Raw genomic sequence first — 18,512 nt, forward strand, 5'->3', positions numbered from 1 at the left:
GACTTAAATTTTTGCACTCAGCCATAGAAAATGTGTTTTTGCAATGCTTTAAATTATGCCATTAGTGCAGAAAATCAATTCGTTTGGTTTTACGTAAGCGATCGGACAAATGCGATAAAGTAGCGGAACTGGGAAAATTATTTTGTGATATTTAAGCAGAATTTAAGGGGTCCCTTTGAAAATATTAATGGTACCTGCCTTTCATCAATTCCATAAGTAAACTGTAGTTATAGTAATGAATGTGTAAATTAAAATGTGTAATTATAAGACAATAATAAGTAATTAATACTGAGCGTACATAAAAATCAAGCTTAAAGTGAATTTAAATTAAAACAGAAGAAGAGAAAATTAATTAAGTGGATTTCCTCTTACTCCATGATATTGCATTTAATAATTTACACAATTAATGGCGTTAGTATATAATATTAAACATGATTTGTTGCTGAATATTTACTGTCGATAAATATTTAAAAGTAAACTGGTTTGAGTTATTATAAAACAAAGGCAGAAAATCATTTAATTTGTTGAGGTGTATCAATGTATTGCTCCTGAAAATCGTCTTCCTATTGTTAGCATCTTGTATCATTGAGAATAGTTTATTTAAAAATTACTTTCTTTATTAGGCTTTTAAAATATATTTATCAAAGTGAGCTGCTTAAAAATAATCTCTTAAGCAATATGAATTTACGAAAAATAACACAGAAGCCGCACGATAAACTAAAATAAACACGACTATGCACATGCTGTAAACACACGCTCAGACCACGAAAAAGCCAGGCTTATTTACTATATATTGATAAATCTGTTGTTATACTTTTCGTCACCACAAAGCCCGATACTTATCCGTATATATGTGTTTGTGTACATATTTTTACAGTCCACACAACAACAGAACCAGCAGCAAGCACTTATGAACAAGTCAAATGACGACCTACGGAGAAAGCGTCCCGAGACTACACGGCCAAATCACATTCTACTCTTCACCATCATAAATCCCTTCTATCCCATCACAGTTGTAAGTACACACAGCAATATATATCTATATTTTACTCCTTCTCTCTCTGCAGCATATACTCCCAAACATACAATATATTATACGACGATAATATCCTTATATCCTCCAGATACTTAGTATGTTGAAATGTATGAAGGGAGATCTCTTCTATTTCTTATTTTATTTATTTTACTTTTTGGGTAAGAAATCGGAGAAAATAAAATAAAATCCATTGCAATTTGTTTTGTAGCTGTTAGAAAATTTGTCACACACTCGAGCGGAGTTTTCAGGCATGGATATGTGTGCAGGGGATAAGAAAACAGTTATTTGCCACACTGTCGCCTCTGGCCCCGAATGTTGTTGTAGCTTAGGCTACAGACGAGTGTTGATTGTGTCTGGCTTTGTGGTATGCTTGGTCTTATCACAATGTTTGATACTTTTTAGCTACAAAATGGCCAGAAAGTGAGTGTCCTTAACCGGGGCAGAGGCAACAACAAGTGGGGATAGCAGATGGGCCGGGATTTGGATGAGTGTTTAGTCCAAGTGCATTGTTAGGCGAGCAACAACCTGCAACGTCAACAGCAACAATTATAAGAGGAGAGAAAAACAACACAATGCACCGACAAAACGTAAAAAATGCATAAAGTGCTCAAGTGTGCTGAGACTAAATAACGTGCGAAGCACGCCCACGCATAGACGCATACAAAGACTAAAACTGGGACTCGAGATTTTGGTACTCAGCTTAAATTGGACCAGTTTATGAGTTTTATCAAGGGGTCTTAAATAAAATTTATTTTGAAAGTAATTAAGGTTTTTTCAGGTTTTATGGTCATAAACTAAGAAAGCTCCTTTAGAATTGTTAAATTTCTGTTTGTGTGAAGTTAAAGAATGCTTAGAATAGCCTAATAGGGAATCAACAAAAAATGCCTCTAGATAGAAAAAATAATTTAATACATGGTTTTACTTTTCAAATAATTTTAATGAAAATGAGTTTTAGAAAGCAAAGTTACTCCATTCAAATGTGGATCAAGAGGCTTTTTGCTAAGACCCATTTCCCAACCCTATGTCGGCCTATATCCTGGCAATATAGGGTAGACATTTCTAGAGCTACATGAAATCTAGACACGCACACTGGCTTAGTTTATTGTCTTTTTAGCAAAGGCAAAAACATACGGCGGTGCAGCAGTACAACAAAGCCAAAGAAAACAAAAATGCGGAAATGTTCTACCCCTCTCTCTCTTTAGCTGGTATTACTCCTTACTCTGTCCCTCCGTCAGTGTGGAAAAAGAGTGTGTGTGCGCAGGCAATTGTATTTTCCAACACTTGAGCCGAGTGCTAGCGTAGTGGAACATAAAATCCTGTGAAGTGGAAAACATGCAGCATAAAAACTACAAAACTGAAAATTATTTGGGGCCAGCAGTTGAAGCGCTGTGTGTGTATGTGTGGATAAAGCCAAAAAGCCCAGACATGTTAATTCGCATCCGACAAAATGGCTGCCTGTGTTGCCTTGTGCAGCAGGATTTTCCATTCGTCCGACTCCACTGAATGACTTTTCGCAGGTTCCATTGTCGTAAAGTCCGGCTGACTGGATTTATATTCACATTCGCATTCAGACTCGCCCGCAGCTTTTCCAACGGAAATAAATCTTTCTGTTGACTTAAGTCATCGCCATGGAGAAGCGTGTTTGTTCTGCAATTAAGCAATTCTCTTTACAATTCTCCGTCTTTCTCTTTATGCGACACAAATTAAAAGCTTCTGGCAGTTCGAAAAATATCTGTTACATCAGCCTTTTATTGAGCCGGATTCCGGTATTAATGAAGCTGCAAATCGGATTAAAAGCATTCCCTGTGTCATAAGGTGGTGCAAGCAATAAGAACATCAGCAGGCAGGATTCATTTCCAGAGTAAAGATCGGTTGAAAAGATTAATTGATCTGCCAATTGGTCAGAAGCTTATAATTAAGACAATAGGCAAAGTTCATTAAAATAATTTCGAAATAAAATTTGCATTTTAAATTGTAAAGCACTTTTTTTTAGACTATTTTAAATATAATTTAAATGTGCCTCTGCAGAGGCATGCCAAATGCAATTTTACCCCCTACTGAAACATTCAAAAGAAGCATCGCCAAAAAAAACTGTTTCCGGAAAGTTTTTGGGAAACTTGGGCCGGGCACGTTCGTCGGCGAGGAACGCTCCATCACACGCTCCAACTAGCTTTGGCTTAACTAATCGCAAACTAAACGACCTCTAATAGCATCCGGAACTTCTGTCAACAATGCAGACTACCACTGCCACTCCCAATTTTCGCTCTTCCATTTCCACACACGCCAAAACGAAAAGTAAAGTGAGCTACGAGTCAAACTTTTCTAGAGCTACGCCTGGCCCATTTCCGCAGCGAAGAGAGTGTAGAAGGGTAGGGAATGCCGCTTATCCGCACGGAACAAAAAGCTTTCGGGATAAGATTAAAAACTTTTTAATAAGAAGACACTAAAAGCATCAAAGGAAAATTTGCTTGTGCACACACATATGTGCAAGCAAAGTGGCCAACAAAAAAGAAGGCAGAGTTGTTAGGGTTGGGGCAAAAAACCAGATGATAGATGATAAAGTTGTGCAGCCCAAACACTCTGCAACAAACGGCCATGAGATGTTAAAGTTGAAGAGTTGCTAAAAATGGAAAAAAATTGCAATAAAAGTTGCAACGACGACGGGTATTAGCTGACACCATGGCAGACCAGGGCAACAATGTTCAATAATGTATTAGCAGAAGGGAGGGCAGAAGGCGTGGCTGCAGCAGCAGCAGCAACAACAGTCACAATGCAAATGCAACCGACGACCCCAGGAGAGGAGGCATATGTAAAACCCTCTTTGAGGCGGCTTATCAGAACGCTGTTCGACTTTGTTGGTAAAGAAAAAATAAGGGAAAATGCAGCAGCAGTCAGCCATAAGCTAAAGCCCAGGAATGTGTAACGGCAGCTGCAGCTTTTGCAATATGTGACACATGCAGGAGCAGGGCGGAACGGGCGGCCCAAGCCAAGCCAAGCCAAGCAGCGGAGCAGTAGCATTCAGCAGACCATAATGCGTAGCCTGGCAAAAGCCAACGAGTTGGGTGGGTGGAATGGTAGGGTGGGTTGGCTCCACTGCACTGATGGCAGCGAAGGACATGCGGTGACGGCAAAAGCCGAAGCCGAAGCTGTAGCCAAAGCCAAAGCCATAGACCTAAACCAAAACCCGAGCCCAGTGCCTCCTTTCCATCCTGACGACGACGAGGGGATGGGGTTTGGATGGATAAGGAAAAAAAAGACGAGGATAAGGGGCGAACTGGCAATAGGGGAGACGTGGCTCATGGCAACTGAGGTTTTCAATAATGCACGTTGTACGGCTCCCATGCCGCGTATTGTATTGCATTTTGTTTATGCATGCGCCCATCAAAGATGGCAAAGATGCTCGACAAATGGAACTACAGTGAAAAAGAGAAGAGTGGGGCACTGAGGAAAAAAACTCTGTTAAGCTCCGAATTTCATACAGAATCTTTCTTAAAACAAGATTCTGTAAAATAGATTATAAAATAAATTTATCGCTAAAAACTCTTCTATTTTTTGCAGTGTAGAAAAAAAGATAGAAGAATAGCTCCCTGTGGAGCATTTTTTTTCTCTTTCGCTTTGTAAGTTTGACAAATCGATGTGGTGGTTGTCTTACTATTTAACCGTGTCTATACCCATTCCTATTTTCCGCGCCCACTGCCATTTTTATGTGCTTCTTTTATGTTCGCCGCAGTTTGCGACAAAAATATGTCATAAAGTTGCTTTTATGGATATATGCAAAACAATAGATTACTATGTGTGAGGCCTATTGAACTTTGATTGGTAACCCTCAATCAAAGACGGAAAACCTTCTGAGTATAACAGAAGATCTTATTTTTAGTTTCACCGACGTGTAAATCAATGGCTGCAAAGACAATTCACAGAGCTAAAACATATACAGATCGGCCAGAAAACCAGAGACAAAGATCCCACTACGGACCATTCGTTTCGTGTAAGTCTTTGCTGAGTATTTGGTAAAGTAGATCTGGAAAGCACTTGATATCGTTCTTGGTCAGGTGGCCGTTCTCATACATTTTGGAGAAGATCTGCGGGTAAAATGGAATTGTATGCTAGTGTTAGGCAAAGGATAGTTTTTGTGACTTACCAATTCCCTGAGTCGTGTGGCATTCAGCTGATTGGTCCTCTCCTTTCGCCAGCTGAGATGCTGATCCCTTTCAACTTCGCTGATGTTGCCTGCTGTCCAGTGAATGGATTGCTGAGGTTTTGAGATGGATCCCAACCGTTCTTTTGACTTGGTCTTCAGGCTGTGGCTGCTTTCCCGAAGTATTTGTTTTCTGAGAACGACTTTATCCTTGGACTTGAGTTTGTTTTTCGCACTGGCAATGCTTTTCACGCTGACCTTACTTCTCGTGCCCGCGGATTCACTTGGACCTTCAATCTTGCCGCCTTGAAGGCGTTGCTTTTTGGCGTGCTGCTCCAGGAACTGGGCATCTCGCTGTGCCTCCATTTCGAGCATGCGCTGACGACGCACCCGCTGGCTAAGATTCCGCTGCTGCTTCCGGCGATGGGCTTTGGTTATGCTGCTGCTGCGCTTGGGCGTGAATTTGCGACCCTTCTCCCGGTGCACACTTTGCCAAATGCCCAAACGCTCCTTGGCACAGGTGGGTGCCAATAGTTGCTCCTTTTGGCGCTGAATTTCGCGGGCGATCAAGGCTCGATGCTTCTTAGCTTGGGCCTCCGCCTCCTCGCGACGTCGCCTTAACTGCACGATGACTGGGTTCAACTGGGCTGCATCCGTCTGATCACCTGGCCAACGTACATGATTTCCCATCCTTTGAGGCGACAGCAGCTGTTGCTGCTGATACTGATCCTGCTGGCGATCGCGTTGGTATCTCTGCATCGCCTAAAGGATAATAAAATTACAAGAAAAGGGATTTAGATACGATGCAATCGAAATCTACCTGGTGGTTTAGCTCCTCACGTCGCCGGCTGGAACGTGTATCAGCGAACATGGACTGCTTGTTTTGTTCGTAGAACTTGCAGTAGTAGTTGACTTTTTCGCAGTCTCGCGGCGGCATGATGCGTCGATAGTTTCCCAGGTGGCTTTCCTCCCAGGCAATTTGCTGGGTGAGTGCACCAATGGAGCAGGCCTGCCGCACGTCGTGGCCACCAAATTCACGGACTGGCGACGAATAGCCGGGCATCTGAGCAGAGGCCTTCTTGTTGTAGATATTCCTCAACAGTCTGGCCCTGTGTTCCATTCGATCGTCGCGTATGATCTGTTCTTTATCCACCAAAGCAGTGCTGAGCAGGTTGAGAGTGTCCCGAATAAGTGGACGCTTCACTTCCATATCTACCGACTCATCTGCACTTAAGCTAGGCGTGTGGTTGACCTCCAGGATGTAGGGTTTCAGCTTCCAGTCCACTAGGATGTCGAAGCCCAGTAGCTGAAAGCTCGCCTGTATCTTGTCGTGCTTCGGAAAGCACACATTGTAGTTGTGTTTAAGAGTGGGCCAAGCGCTGATCAGCGTCTTAATGATCGCATCGTCCACACTTGCCCAGAACTCGGCCACATCGTAGTTGTGATCCACGAGCCACTTGTTAAAGGCACTAAGCTTCCGTTTGGAGCCCGCTTCCGGTCCATTTCCCACCATGTACTGAGAGTTCCGGCGATTCAGGCAGTAGTTGGTCAGATGCATGAACACATTGTGGCTGTTGCCCGTTGTCGGTGGCACGTACTTGTGGGTGGCGAAGCGCGCGAGACCCTCGTTGTACACGAAAATGCGCAAGGGATCCACGGAGGTGACTAGCGTATATACTCGCAGGTCAAACTTGTAGCCGTCAATGAGCAGGGGCTGCAACGAAACAAAAAGGAGTTTTATATCCAAAGGATCTAATCTCTACAGACTTACCCGCTCGATGTAGGTCTGGCAGATGAGCTTCTCCCGTTTGGCCACGGTGCGAAGATCTGTCGTTATCCAGATGCCACGTCCCTGACCCGCAGAATAAGGTTTGAGTATGAAGGTGCGCTTGTGTTTGCCCGCATAGATGGCCACATCGTAGGCACTGCCAGAATAAAGCTTACTAAATAAAATACGAAAATCAGTTAAATCAAAAATAAAACCCACTCTGTTGGCATAAGCCAGGTCTTGGGAAAGATGCGATAGTCGCCGGGAAAGAGCTTGAGCATACGATTCAGGTTCCTCGACAGCAGATCTTTGCGACATATCTCGACCATGCCCGGAAAATGGTTGATCTGCTGAAAGCGCTTCATGTTTCGCAGCAGATCGTGATGGGGCGTGGAATCCGACCACTGGATATTCCATAGCCTATGCTCGGGCACATGCTGAAAGCCCATATTTCGGGTAACCTTAGCCACCAATTGGAACCGGCAGTGCTCGACGCAGACGCTCAGCCTCAAGCCGCGGATACTAGGCACTATGTCAGTGCCATCCACATGGAATTGCATCGGCGGCTCCTTCATGACGTCATAGCAAATGGCATCTAGTTGGGAGGCGGTCAGCACAGGCTTATCCTTCGGCTGCTGTGTGTAATCCTGCGTGACGACCATGATGTGGTCCTCGTTAGCACAGCCACCACGACGTCGCCAGGTGGGCTGATTACTTTCGCGAGCCTGTCTTCGTTTGCCTCGCGGCTTATTCGAAAGGACGTAGACGCTTTCGCGTCTATAAACCGCTGGTTTTTGGCCATTGTTGTTGCCTTTGTCTTGCGGCAGAGATTTTTGAGCTTCAAAGAAGCGCGTGTACGGATTGAGTTGGTGCTTTCCGACCTTGGGCGTTTTCTTGGAAGGCATCTGGTGATACTGATAGTATAAGTGCAGATTCGACTAGTTCCCTGGACTTTCCGCAATGCTTTGCTCTTCAATTTGTCATCTAAATATCGAAAAATGGGAGGGTACATTCAATTTTGACAGTAAACTATTTGTAGTTTGTATGGGACTAGGCAAGGGAAAGAAATAGATTCGACAGATTACTCATCACATCATCTCACAACCTTAGTACACCCACCATTCACCACAAGGCAAGGTCAAGTGCTCGGCGGTTGACACTTGAGATGCGAGCCACTCGATTACCAAAGTCAGTGCCGCTGTTGAAACCTGTGCTATGTGGTTAGCCAAAACACCTTGCGACAACTGAAACGAACCACTGCGCTCACCTGGCTCTGCCCCACCACCTCCTTCGCTTTTCGGATTAATTTCCATGTGAGGCGCTTGGGGCGGGCCTCATTAACCGCAGTTTAATCAAGCTTTAGGCCCATGTGGTTATTAGTTCAAGTAGTCAATGTCACAGGGAAAAGTACAAGCGAAATAGAGAAAAATAAAAGTCACCAACAAAAGTAGTTACATAGCTCAGATGTTAATGTCGGCTTGTCATACGCTTGGTTAACTTGGGGGCAGAAAGCCAACTAGCAGAAAGCCAGGGGGGCGTGGCGTGATTGTGGGGATGGGTCGCCCACGGTGTGGTAACGCCTGACTTTGTGCAGTAATTTATTATTCTTACAAAATATTTCAGAAACTATGTATTATTGAAATTCGAGAGACATAAACCTTAATCCTATTAGGCTTATTTTAATGGTTAGAAATGTCTAAATAACAAGTCAAAACCGAACCCTTACTAAACGAAAAATTTCATAAAAGTGTTTTTTTATTTTTTTTTATTTTATTTTCCTACAACTCGTATTGCTTTTGTTTTCGAATTAAATGTCACAAACAATTGTCGGAGCTTGTGCATCATTTTGCACATGTGTTGGGACTTCGGCAACGAACCATGTAATTTGTCAGGTTTATTTGGTTGAGCAACGCTTTTGGCCCGGCTTTTCCTCTAATTGGCTGTCCAAGTTAGTTTGCTGGGGCTTTATTTGTTTTTGTTGCGCAGCTAATTATGCGCCCGCTTTGTCGCTGGAGATTGTAAACAAAAAACCAGAGGGAAAAGTGTGTTGGCAACTTTTCTGCATTTCAAATATTAATGATAGTGCACGAACCACCAACAACAGACGAAGAATGATGAAGAGGGGGGTCTCTTTTTGTTGACAGAACAGGAGCGTTGATAAGCGAAAGAAAAATGAGCGGAAAATGGCGATTAATGTTGTTTTCACTTACGGAGGAAAGCGAAATAAGTGTTTTATTTATAACTTTTTATATAAATACTTATAAATTTATTCTTCTCTTTATCGTTTTCCCCCATTAATTGGCTGCAAAAATATTCCAAATAAATTATGGCACATCAATAAATCTCACTTTGTTTTTCTGCATACATTTATTATGAACGGAAAATAATAAATTACTGTTCCTGATTGAGTATTTCACACTTTTATATTTGACAGAGGCGCGTAACAGGAGTAAAAGTTATTTATTTTTTTTTCTGATTCAATTATTAATTAACATCCTTTCGGATGGCGACCTTCCCTCGATGTTCGTTGGTTTTTTAATCAAGTGCAGGATGGACGAGGACGAAGAGCAACGTGAAATGAGTGTAAAATCAGAGGACTACAAACTGTATTAAAAATTTAAAGGTGTGCTCACACACATTTCATTTGCAGCTGCAAGCGCGGCAAGAATTTACAAAAAAAAAATTATAAAAACAGGAGCCCAAGAGCATAATAATAAAAAATTAAACAAAAAGAAAATAACAAAACCAAACAAGGAGTGTGGGATATGATGCGATGTGTGCGGTGTGCGGAGTTCGGAGTAGTGAAATTGGCTCATAAACCCGCCTGGCAGATGATGATGAAACCCGAGAGCTGGGATATAAATTACAATGTGTGAGAATGCTCGTACGGGGGCGCGTATATGTGTACTAGTTTTCACAAATCCCTTTATTTTCACGGAGCCACACATACGAGCACAGTCACATTTTGACTAAGAGCGCATTAAAAATTAATCTTTTAATTACTGCCTGGTTGGCTGGCGGGCTCATCGTCGGTTCCTACAACAATGAGTGGCGGGCTATTAATTTGGAGTTCACAGAGTATATTTTATTTTTGCATGCGCATTGACAGCCATGTTGAGTGACACATTAATTTCCATCCAGACTCACTCGTAAATCGTCTTTGGCTTGCCTTCCGTTGCCTCTTACGTCCTTGAGTATGGAATAATAATAACAGCATAATAATCTTTCCTTGGCTTACAATAAACCTCTATATTTCTCCACTTTTAATCTCCGTCATGCCTTAATTCTCCTTTGCTGTGTTCATTGTTGAAATCTCGCGCAGCTTATGAAAAAGTTCCGCCGCTCTAAAACTGTAGCATATTTTCCAGCTTTGTAACTTTTCCTATTGCCAAACTCGAATTTTAATTACTTTCAATTGACCCCAGGAAAGAAATGCCACAACTTCTCACATAAACCCAATGGCTGCAGGACACTCCAAAATCTTTCCCACACACTTGAATTCAATTTACACTTTGTCGCATTAACATTTCTGGGGTTTTTAATGCCTAAACTTTTGCAGGCGACTAACATTTTGTGTTGAAAGCTTTTTCTGGGCTAAAGTTAGGAAATAAACGTTTATTGCGAGAACTAAATCCTCTTTAATGAAACCAAAAAATTCAGAGAACTAGCCAGCTAAGCCATAATTTAGAAATTTACATAAGAGAATCAAATCGCCTGAATTCCATTTATCATTTTCGTCTGGGGACCGTCTTTGAATCCCCAGGATTAGATCTAGCAAACGTGATTAACATGGCCCAGTGTCATATAAATATTTCGGTGTCATTTGGAATTCCACGTTTGATTTATTTATGCAGGTCATAGAAAATGTCTATGCATACACTGCTTTATTTTGTGTGAGCTACGAGTCCCCGTAATTATGCATGAATCGTGAAATCAACTGCATTTCGGGGGTATTCGCAGGGTTTCGGGAACTATGGAACTATGGAACTGAGAACTGGAAACGCATGAATGAATGCTCCCCAACAATGTATGCGCATAAATTTGAACACTTCACCCTGCGAAACGCAATGAAAATGTTGAAATGTTAAAATGCTCGCACGTACTGCAAAAAAAAAGTTATTTGTAATGCAAAACAAAACGAAATCAGCAGCAAAAACAAAAACGTGGCCAGTGAAACAACAAACTAAACAAAAACAAAGACGAAAACAAAAACAAAAACGAAAACAAAAACAAATGCAAGCAGCAGCAATAAGAACAACTGTGAAAATAGTCGAGAAGTGGTAAGACTTTTTGTTTGGCTGCCTTACTTTTAGTTCAGTTGCAGTTGGCGCATAGAGTGCATAAACAACAAACGCATTTGCAATGAAAATAAAATTTAACGGCACAAACACCAAGGACATGCCCAAGTGGAAGACGCTACAAAGTACGCAACAGTTCTGTTTCTGGGCCTAGTGCACTTACAGCACTTGGCAAAAAGAGCGAAACTGCAAAATGTGGGCAGAAAAAGACGTTTTCCGCCGTCCAATATTTCTTCGAGGCATGTGTTAGTTGCGCACACTGAAAAAAATGGATGGTGGTAAATATATATAGTGTGTCAATTTGGGGATTGGAAATTTACTTGGTGTAAAGACGATTTTTTATTTTAAATAAGCCACAATCATGCACGGATACACGGGAGGATAAGGCGGTTCAAAACCCCCGGTTGAAAATAAATATAAAATGTGGTATTAAAAAAGTATACTAGCAAAAACGTGTTCTTAAAAGGCAACAAAATCAAGTCTTAAGCTCCACACTTGAATTTTAAAATTCTTGACGAATGTTAATTTTAAAAGGCAAATTTCAATAATAATGACTTTTCAAATCTAGAGTTTATTTCTTGATTTAAGCCTCGATATTCCCCCCAGTGTGTGGATATGTGGCTGTGTGGCTGATGTATGACATGCCAGCAACAAATTGCTGCGAAAAGGAAAATGGCGACCAAGAAATGTGACACCTCCTGGCCACTTGTCAATGTCATAATTTGCCATAATGTGCCAGGGATGCGCAGAGAAGTAGGAGCAGGAGCAGGAGCAGACAGATGAGAGATGGAGATGGACTAGCTGGCGGGACAGACATCAAAAGTTGTGTGGATGTCGATGGGGCGATAGCGAGGCCGATGCCTTTTGGCCCGAGGCCGTGGTCGAAAGGGTCCTTCTGTCGGCTGCTCAGCGGGACTAAATAACACGATGGCTGGCTGGGCTGTGTTTTGCAACTCCTGTCATGTCCTTGGCTCTCCGACGAGCACTGTCAACATTAACACAGCCCAAAGGCATAAAAGGCATATCCAATTGCAAAAAGACGCATGCCGATAACAAAGGCTCGGCAAACATTCAACTAACATTAGTGCCACGCCCCCGTCCTGACAGCATACACACACTTACACACATTTAGTAAACGTGTGTGTGTGTGGATGTGGATGTGGATCCTGGCTGTCGTATCCTGGTGCTCTCGTTTGCTGTCTATTTTACTTGGTCATTAAATTTGGATTTTGTGCTGTGCACATCGCCGGCGCTTGACTTTGCTGTTAAATATATCTACCCAAACACACAGAGGCATCTACATCTATGTATGTCTCTTTAGTGGCCTTTTGTGCGGCACCCTTACCCTCACCTCTCACCTCTTGCGCTGGCCACCCGATTTGGCTTTAACTTGCCGCCATTGTTGGCCAGGATCTTTGCATACAGACATACGTTCATACATACCTACATATGAATGTAAGGCATGTGTGTGGGGGCAGAACGTATGGGAGAGGGGACGGGACTGGACGGAAAGGTGGAAAATCCCCCATCTCTCGCTCTGCTTAACATCGGTTTTACTGTACCCTCAATGTTTTGTTTTGCTTTCGGTTTTGAGTCCTTTGTGGTTGAAGATTTTTCCAACATTGCATAGCAATTGCAACAAGCAAAAAATGGTTTTGAGGGCTTAATGCTTTGGATTTAATAGTGGGTTGGCTTTCCACCAGGAAGACGGCTCGTTTAGGCTAAGCTGCAATGCCAGGAGCGTATCCATTGATGGGATTTGCGCAAATCGGAGTTTTGTTTTAAACTATCTGGCAAACGAATCGATTTTTGCTTCATCTTCTATGAACCAATACGATTTTTGTGCATTGGTTCTAATAAATATAAAAAATTTGCTTTCAAATCAAGTATATAATATAATTAAATCACTTTAACTAATTAGCTTTCTTTGTCTTTCTCATTTTAGGTAAGTGTCCTTCATCCTTTTAACATTATTGCGTGAGTGGTAGCATTAAGCATTATTATAGTTCAATTAGGTAACAAAATTAGCAAATTGTTTCCAATATTTCCTCAAATCATACACACACAAAGCTTATGAAGACCCAATCCATTTCTCATTTACCCAACAAAGGCGCATTAAACCATCAAAGTCATATCAAGACATCATGAGCTCCGGACACACGCCTTAGCTAGCATCAACATGCTCATCATCGTTGTCATTCAGAGCAACGACAAAGAAGTGAGAATGTCAATGTTAACCCAATAAATCTGTTGAAATTTCGACATAGACCCACAAAACGATTTTCTGCAGGCCCCAGGAAAATCAGGAAAGTTTTTGGTAATGGGCTCCCAAAAGTTGCACCGTAATTCCCGCGATAATAATCATAATAAAAATCAAGCAAGCGATAAAGCATAAAACCAAATTACACACAACTCGGTCCTTTTCAAGAGCGTGAGGGTTTCGGAACCAAACACTTGACGTTCCACCTCATTTTCTTCGCTGCTTCCGTTTCAAGTTGTTCTTATTGTGGTCGTTGTTGTTTGTGGTACAACATAAATATAAAAAGTTGTTTTCCAACCCAAAAACTTGCACATTGTCAAAAAAAGAAACGAAAAGAAATTCGGCTACTGCAATATATGTATACATACATAGATATTTTGTATACGACTTGGTCAGACTTTTTTTATGGATCACGTAACGGACATTTTTTTTTGCTGGTTTGAAAAGTTTTCTCATAATGCTCTCGCTCGCGATGGGGTTATACAATATGGGGCTGACTGCAGCCGAATATCAGCACGTATTGGGGTTAAGATTGTTCCCTACCAACGACAGTGAATAGGCTTTATATGTGCCAAGTGGAACAGCTAAATTCATTAAGTTGTCAAATGCAAGTCAACACAATATGAATTTCTGACAAGGGCATGTCATTTCCACTGCGCCGCATATATCGCGAACAGACGAAACTAAAGAGTAAAAAGGCAATAGGAAATGGGGGGCACCAAGTGCCTCTTGAAGAGCCCCAGAAAATTAAAAGAAAATGAAAAATAGAAATGCAAATCTTGGCCATTGTCGGCAGACTTTTTTCCACCCTCAATTCCCCAGTTAAAATGTCAAGCAAAGCAGCCAGAGTACTTTAGTTTCAGTTTTTTCTATTTTTTTTTTTTATTTTTTATTTTTTTCTAACTTTTACTCTACGATATATCGCTTGCACTCATTTCGGGGAATACACATTCCCAAATCGTTTTTATTTCGCAACCAACCCTTTTTACAGGCACATCCTCGTCGGCATTTTTTCGGGCTGCACCTGCGAATCTGCAGATAATTTGAGCATATTTTGGGACAAACTGGTACACATTTTACCATCACATCATTATGCGTACAAGCTGGGAACATTTTACAAAATGTAATTCATTATTTGTTGTGGAAAAATTTACGCTTACATTGTAAAATCGATAGTTCAGCAAGTGCATAATTCAATGAGCACATGGTCGCCAAGGCGAAAAGTTTGAAATGCATCTTATCCGTTGTATTTATCGTCTCATTTGATATATAGAACATTCTAGTGAACAATTGTGTGTAAAATCAATGCTGTTACAGCTGATTCGTTTCAATTCAATGGTTTGCGACATTTAAAATAAACGGTACAGTTTACTGGCAAAACAACTAACTACCTCAGCGATAAATTAATGATCCCTTAAAGCGCGCCCACATCACCGCTAAGCCTCTTACGCTGACAAAATTAACTGGAAAAATCCGATGCTGATGGAGAAATGCCGCAAATGGCCAGCTTAAAATGGCGCCCGCAACAAATGAAAAATTCAGAGTGTCGTGGCAACAACAACATCCTACGGGTAAACATTTTAATTCTGCTAATTGAAGCAGTGAAATCTATTGCCCGGACCAAATCAAATGCAAATCCAGAACTAATAAACGGTTTAACGGAGCGTATGCGCGGTTTGCCATGTTGATTTTGCATATTAAATATTTCGCACAGTGTAATTAACTGCCAGCAGGCGTATAATTACAATTTTGAAATTGTATGCCCTGAATATGTGGCCAACATGTATGTATGTGAGGAAGAAAGGTGCATTGTGCGACTACGGCTCACATGTCAGTGGTGGTTTTTCGGGGGAGGAGTCGTCATGCGATATGAAGGGCGCTGGTGGTGGATGGCCTAGACAATGGATAATAGATGGTGGTCATCGTTTGTTGGCTCAGTCCGAAGGCATTATGCGTTATTCTGCGGCCAGCGATCATCGGGCATCTGGTATGGCTGGCGCTATTTGCGGTTTTAATTATCTCCTGCTCGTGGAACGCAGCGTTGTAAAACAATGCGAATGTGAGGCTTAAATGGGCGTAAAACGGGGAAATGGGGATGAGCCAGTTGCATTGTTGGCCGCGATTGAAATAAATGATGCGAGATGGGACTACTGAATATGCAGGACCAAAGAATGAGCCCTAATTTGGGACAACAGTTTCGGGATGGTCGTAAGAAAATCAATATGCAAAGCGTCCAAGGGCAGCAAACGAGCCCCATGACTAATAGATAGTGCCGGGGAGCGGTGCATATGGCGTGCATGGAAAACGTTCGTTGATTGATAAACCAAATGCCAAGCAGAGCGTATAAATCGTTGCATCAGAATGGATGAGGCACATACAAAATTCACAATACTATCAGACACGATCCGATTCGCTCTTTGTGCGCTTACGAGTGCTCCCCGAAATTGCTAAGCCCAAAACTCCGTTGATGGGGCGGCAGTCAATCAACGTTGAGCGCTTTAAGTGTCACCCTCACCTCAACCAACTAACAAAAACCCAAAGGCATACACGTGCAGAACGAGGGAAACTTAATGCGAATGCTAAGCCAGGCCGACTGAAAAATTAATGCCTACTAATAATTCAAGGGGGCCGCAAGGGTTCGGCCCTTGCGTAGAGTATGCTTAAATAATCTAACGCACAATTAATTGAAGGTGCCATAAATATTGCGTATACGCAACGTAAATCAGCCAAGATGGCAGCCAGGCGGCAGTAAAAACCCCTTTAGCGAAAGCCTGATTATGCAAACAATTAATCCTGAAAGCGTTTATTTCAGAGCTTATTTCCTGTGGGAGAGCCGCCTGCCCAAAGTTCACTTGGCTAAACTGAGTTCGTCCGACCAGGATGAACTAGCAAATTTGTCTCTGTGTCTGTGTCTTCATTAGGCTTGATTGTCGACTGCCTTGCAAATCCTTTGTTTTAATCAATTTGGGAGTGACTTGCTTGCAGCCGGAAGCACGCCATTCTGCAATCACATTAGCCAGGATTCGTTTGCTCCTGCTGCTGCTGTTGCTGCTGCCCGGAAATGAAGGCCGACAGGCAGAAGGTCCAACGTCAGTCAGTCAACTGACCAGACCGCAACATTAAAGCAACATTTGTTTTAACATCTCGAAACAGAGAGAAAAAAAAACACCACCCACCGCAATGCTGGAGGAAGCTGGTCTGTCCGCTGCTCGTAGAACACTGCCGAAAATTTCAAACAATGCAACACAAATTGCCGCCAACCGCAGCAGCAAGCGCGGTTTACTCTCTGCGGCCATCGAGGTGCAGGGCCAGAGCTCAGAGGCCGAGCGCTGAAGGAGTGGCCCGTCGACCGCAGTTCACAATAGTTGACCAGTGCAATATTTTGACTTGGTCAGCGGGAAAAGCTTGAGCAACAGCAAGGACTTGAAAAAAAATCCATTCATCGAAGACAAAGTTGAGGCAGTTTGTTTTCCAGGCAAAACAAAAAATCAGAAAAGCAGCTTGCCTTTTGTTGGATAAAGCAATTTAACATTTGTCTAGTTTAGATTTTAAACTTTTGAAGTCAGACAAATTTAAATTAGTAAAAATACTAAGTGTTAGATATAACAGAATAGATTCATGTTTGTTATAGTTTCAAATTACCTTTTTTTCTAACATTCCATCCTGGATGTTAACTCTTTGGACATTAACCTTTTTTGAAGTGAGAAATCTATCCGAAAGTGTGAATCAAAAATTCCATTTAAAATAAAATGTATAGAATTTTGCTCAAGATACTATTTTCGCAAACAACCCCAAAAATTTTGCCCATTCTTCACGAATTTGTGGCTTTATTGCAATCAGTATTTGGAATCCCATTTTCTGCCGCCTTTCTCCTGGCCAGGATAGTAATCAGTTTCAGCCCTGACTGTAAGCCCCATGGAGATAGACAACCCAAAGCAAGAAAACACCACAACCAATTTGAGCCATTCTCCGCCTCCATTACGTGTACAAAAGTCTAGGTAGTCAGTTTTAAATGCTTGAGCATTGTATAAAATTTGCATAAATTTCTTGCATAGTTTATTTGGCGTTTGGCCATGGCTGCTCTTGCTTTTGTTGGCCATTTTGCAATATTTCCAACCGCCCACTGGCAAGCACAAACTAAATGATCCACGCGCCCCGAAATGTATGCTATACATGCACATAAAGCGGCGAGGATGACATTCGCTACTTTCTCCACCCACTTGGGCCCTGGCTGGCCATATTATAACTCAATTTCTGCGTGAGGCTTTTCCGACCGCAGCGCGGCAGTAAAAACAAAAACAAGGCGCTGGTGGTGATGCAGCATTTATATTCATATATGCGGCGTGGAAATGAATCGTGGACCTGGCAGCTCTCACCACAGGATGTCCATTGGTACAATCTCAGTGGGGGCGAAAAAGAAGAGGGAGAAAAAATGGGAGAAAAAATAGGAGTCTGTGAAGCATGTGAACCAATTCAATCGCCTCCCTTTAATTTTCCCCAGATTTATTCTTTGCCATGGAAATTTGCATGCTTTTTACGCACATTAGCATAAGCACACAAAGGCTGGCTGAAGAATGATTGGTACAGGGGGTAGTTGTTAGGGGGGGTGAGGGATGGCAAATAAGGATCTGCCGAATGGAAATCGGCTTTCGTTTGCAGGAATCCAATATGTCAAACTTGAAGTACGCTTCACAACAATTTTTTTTTTCGATTTTTCTGGGCTGTCAAATGTCATGTGTCAAGGCAATTCCATTCGCAGAGATCTCTTTCGGGCAAGTCAAGTTGGCAGCCATTCCGACATGCACACATTCGTCATCGATGGCTGCTCTCTCATTTGTCCAAGCTCCGCGCTGTGCGACATGTTTGCTAAGCCAACTGCCCATCCAGCACCGCACTGCACAACGCAGCACCACCCTGCACCACCCTGCACCACCCTGTACCACCCAACTATCCTGCAACTCATCCCCTTTTATCCTGACATGTTTCAATAACTAACTGTCCATATTGGTTCA

At 42.2% G+C, this 18,512-nt stretch overlaps 3 protein-coding genes across 22 annotated transcripts in view; 1 reads left to right on the forward strand and 2 right to left on the reverse strand.

The window, feature by feature from the left end:
• Positions 1–18,512, forward strand: part of LOC108143374 (heterogeneous nuclear ribonucleoprotein L) — a 102,600-nt gene that overhangs the window by 27,459 nt on the left and 56,629 nt on the right. For all 20 annotated transcript variants that reach the window (XM_017267697.2, XM_017267694.2, XM_017267695.2 and 17 more), the window contains exon 3: positions 878–1,015. In XM_017267697.2, the coding sequence (XP_017123186.1) occupies positions 878–1,015 (138 nt within the window). The remainder of the gene's footprint in view (positions 1–877; positions 1,016–18,512) is intronic.
• LOC108143373 (tubulin polyglutamylase ttll6) lies at positions 4,907–8,340 on the reverse strand. The gene is made up of 5 exons (XM_017267692.2): positions 7,162–8,340; positions 6,946–7,099; positions 5,995–6,888; positions 5,178–5,936; positions 4,907–5,118 (listed from the first exon to the last, which is right to left on the reverse strand). Exons 1-5 carry the CDS (start codon positions 7,845–7,847, stop codon positions 5,005–5,007), a joined length of 2,607 nt encoding a protein of 868 aa, XP_017123181.1. The 5' UTR covers positions 7,848–8,340; the 3' UTR covers positions 4,907–5,004.
• LOC108143377 (venom serine protease inhibitor) lies at positions 12,948–17,070 on the reverse strand. The gene is made up of 2 exons (XM_017267718.2): positions 14,661–17,070; positions 12,948–14,603 (listed from the first exon to the last, which is right to left on the reverse strand). The coding sequence occupies exons 1-2, from the start codon at positions 14,776–14,778 to the stop codon at positions 14,407–14,409; spliced, it is 315 nt and encodes a 104-aa protein (XP_017123207.1). The 5' UTR covers positions 14,779–17,070; the 3' UTR covers positions 12,948–14,406.

The sequence above is a fragment of the Drosophila elegans genome, unplaced genomic scaffold, assembly GCF_018152505.1.
Source record: "Drosophila elegans isolate 14027-0461.03 unplaced genomic scaffold, ASM1815250v1 contig_183, whole genome shotgun sequence".
In the NCBI taxonomy this organism is placed as follows: Eukaryota; Metazoa; Arthropoda; class Insecta; order Diptera; family Drosophilidae; genus Drosophila; species Drosophila elegans.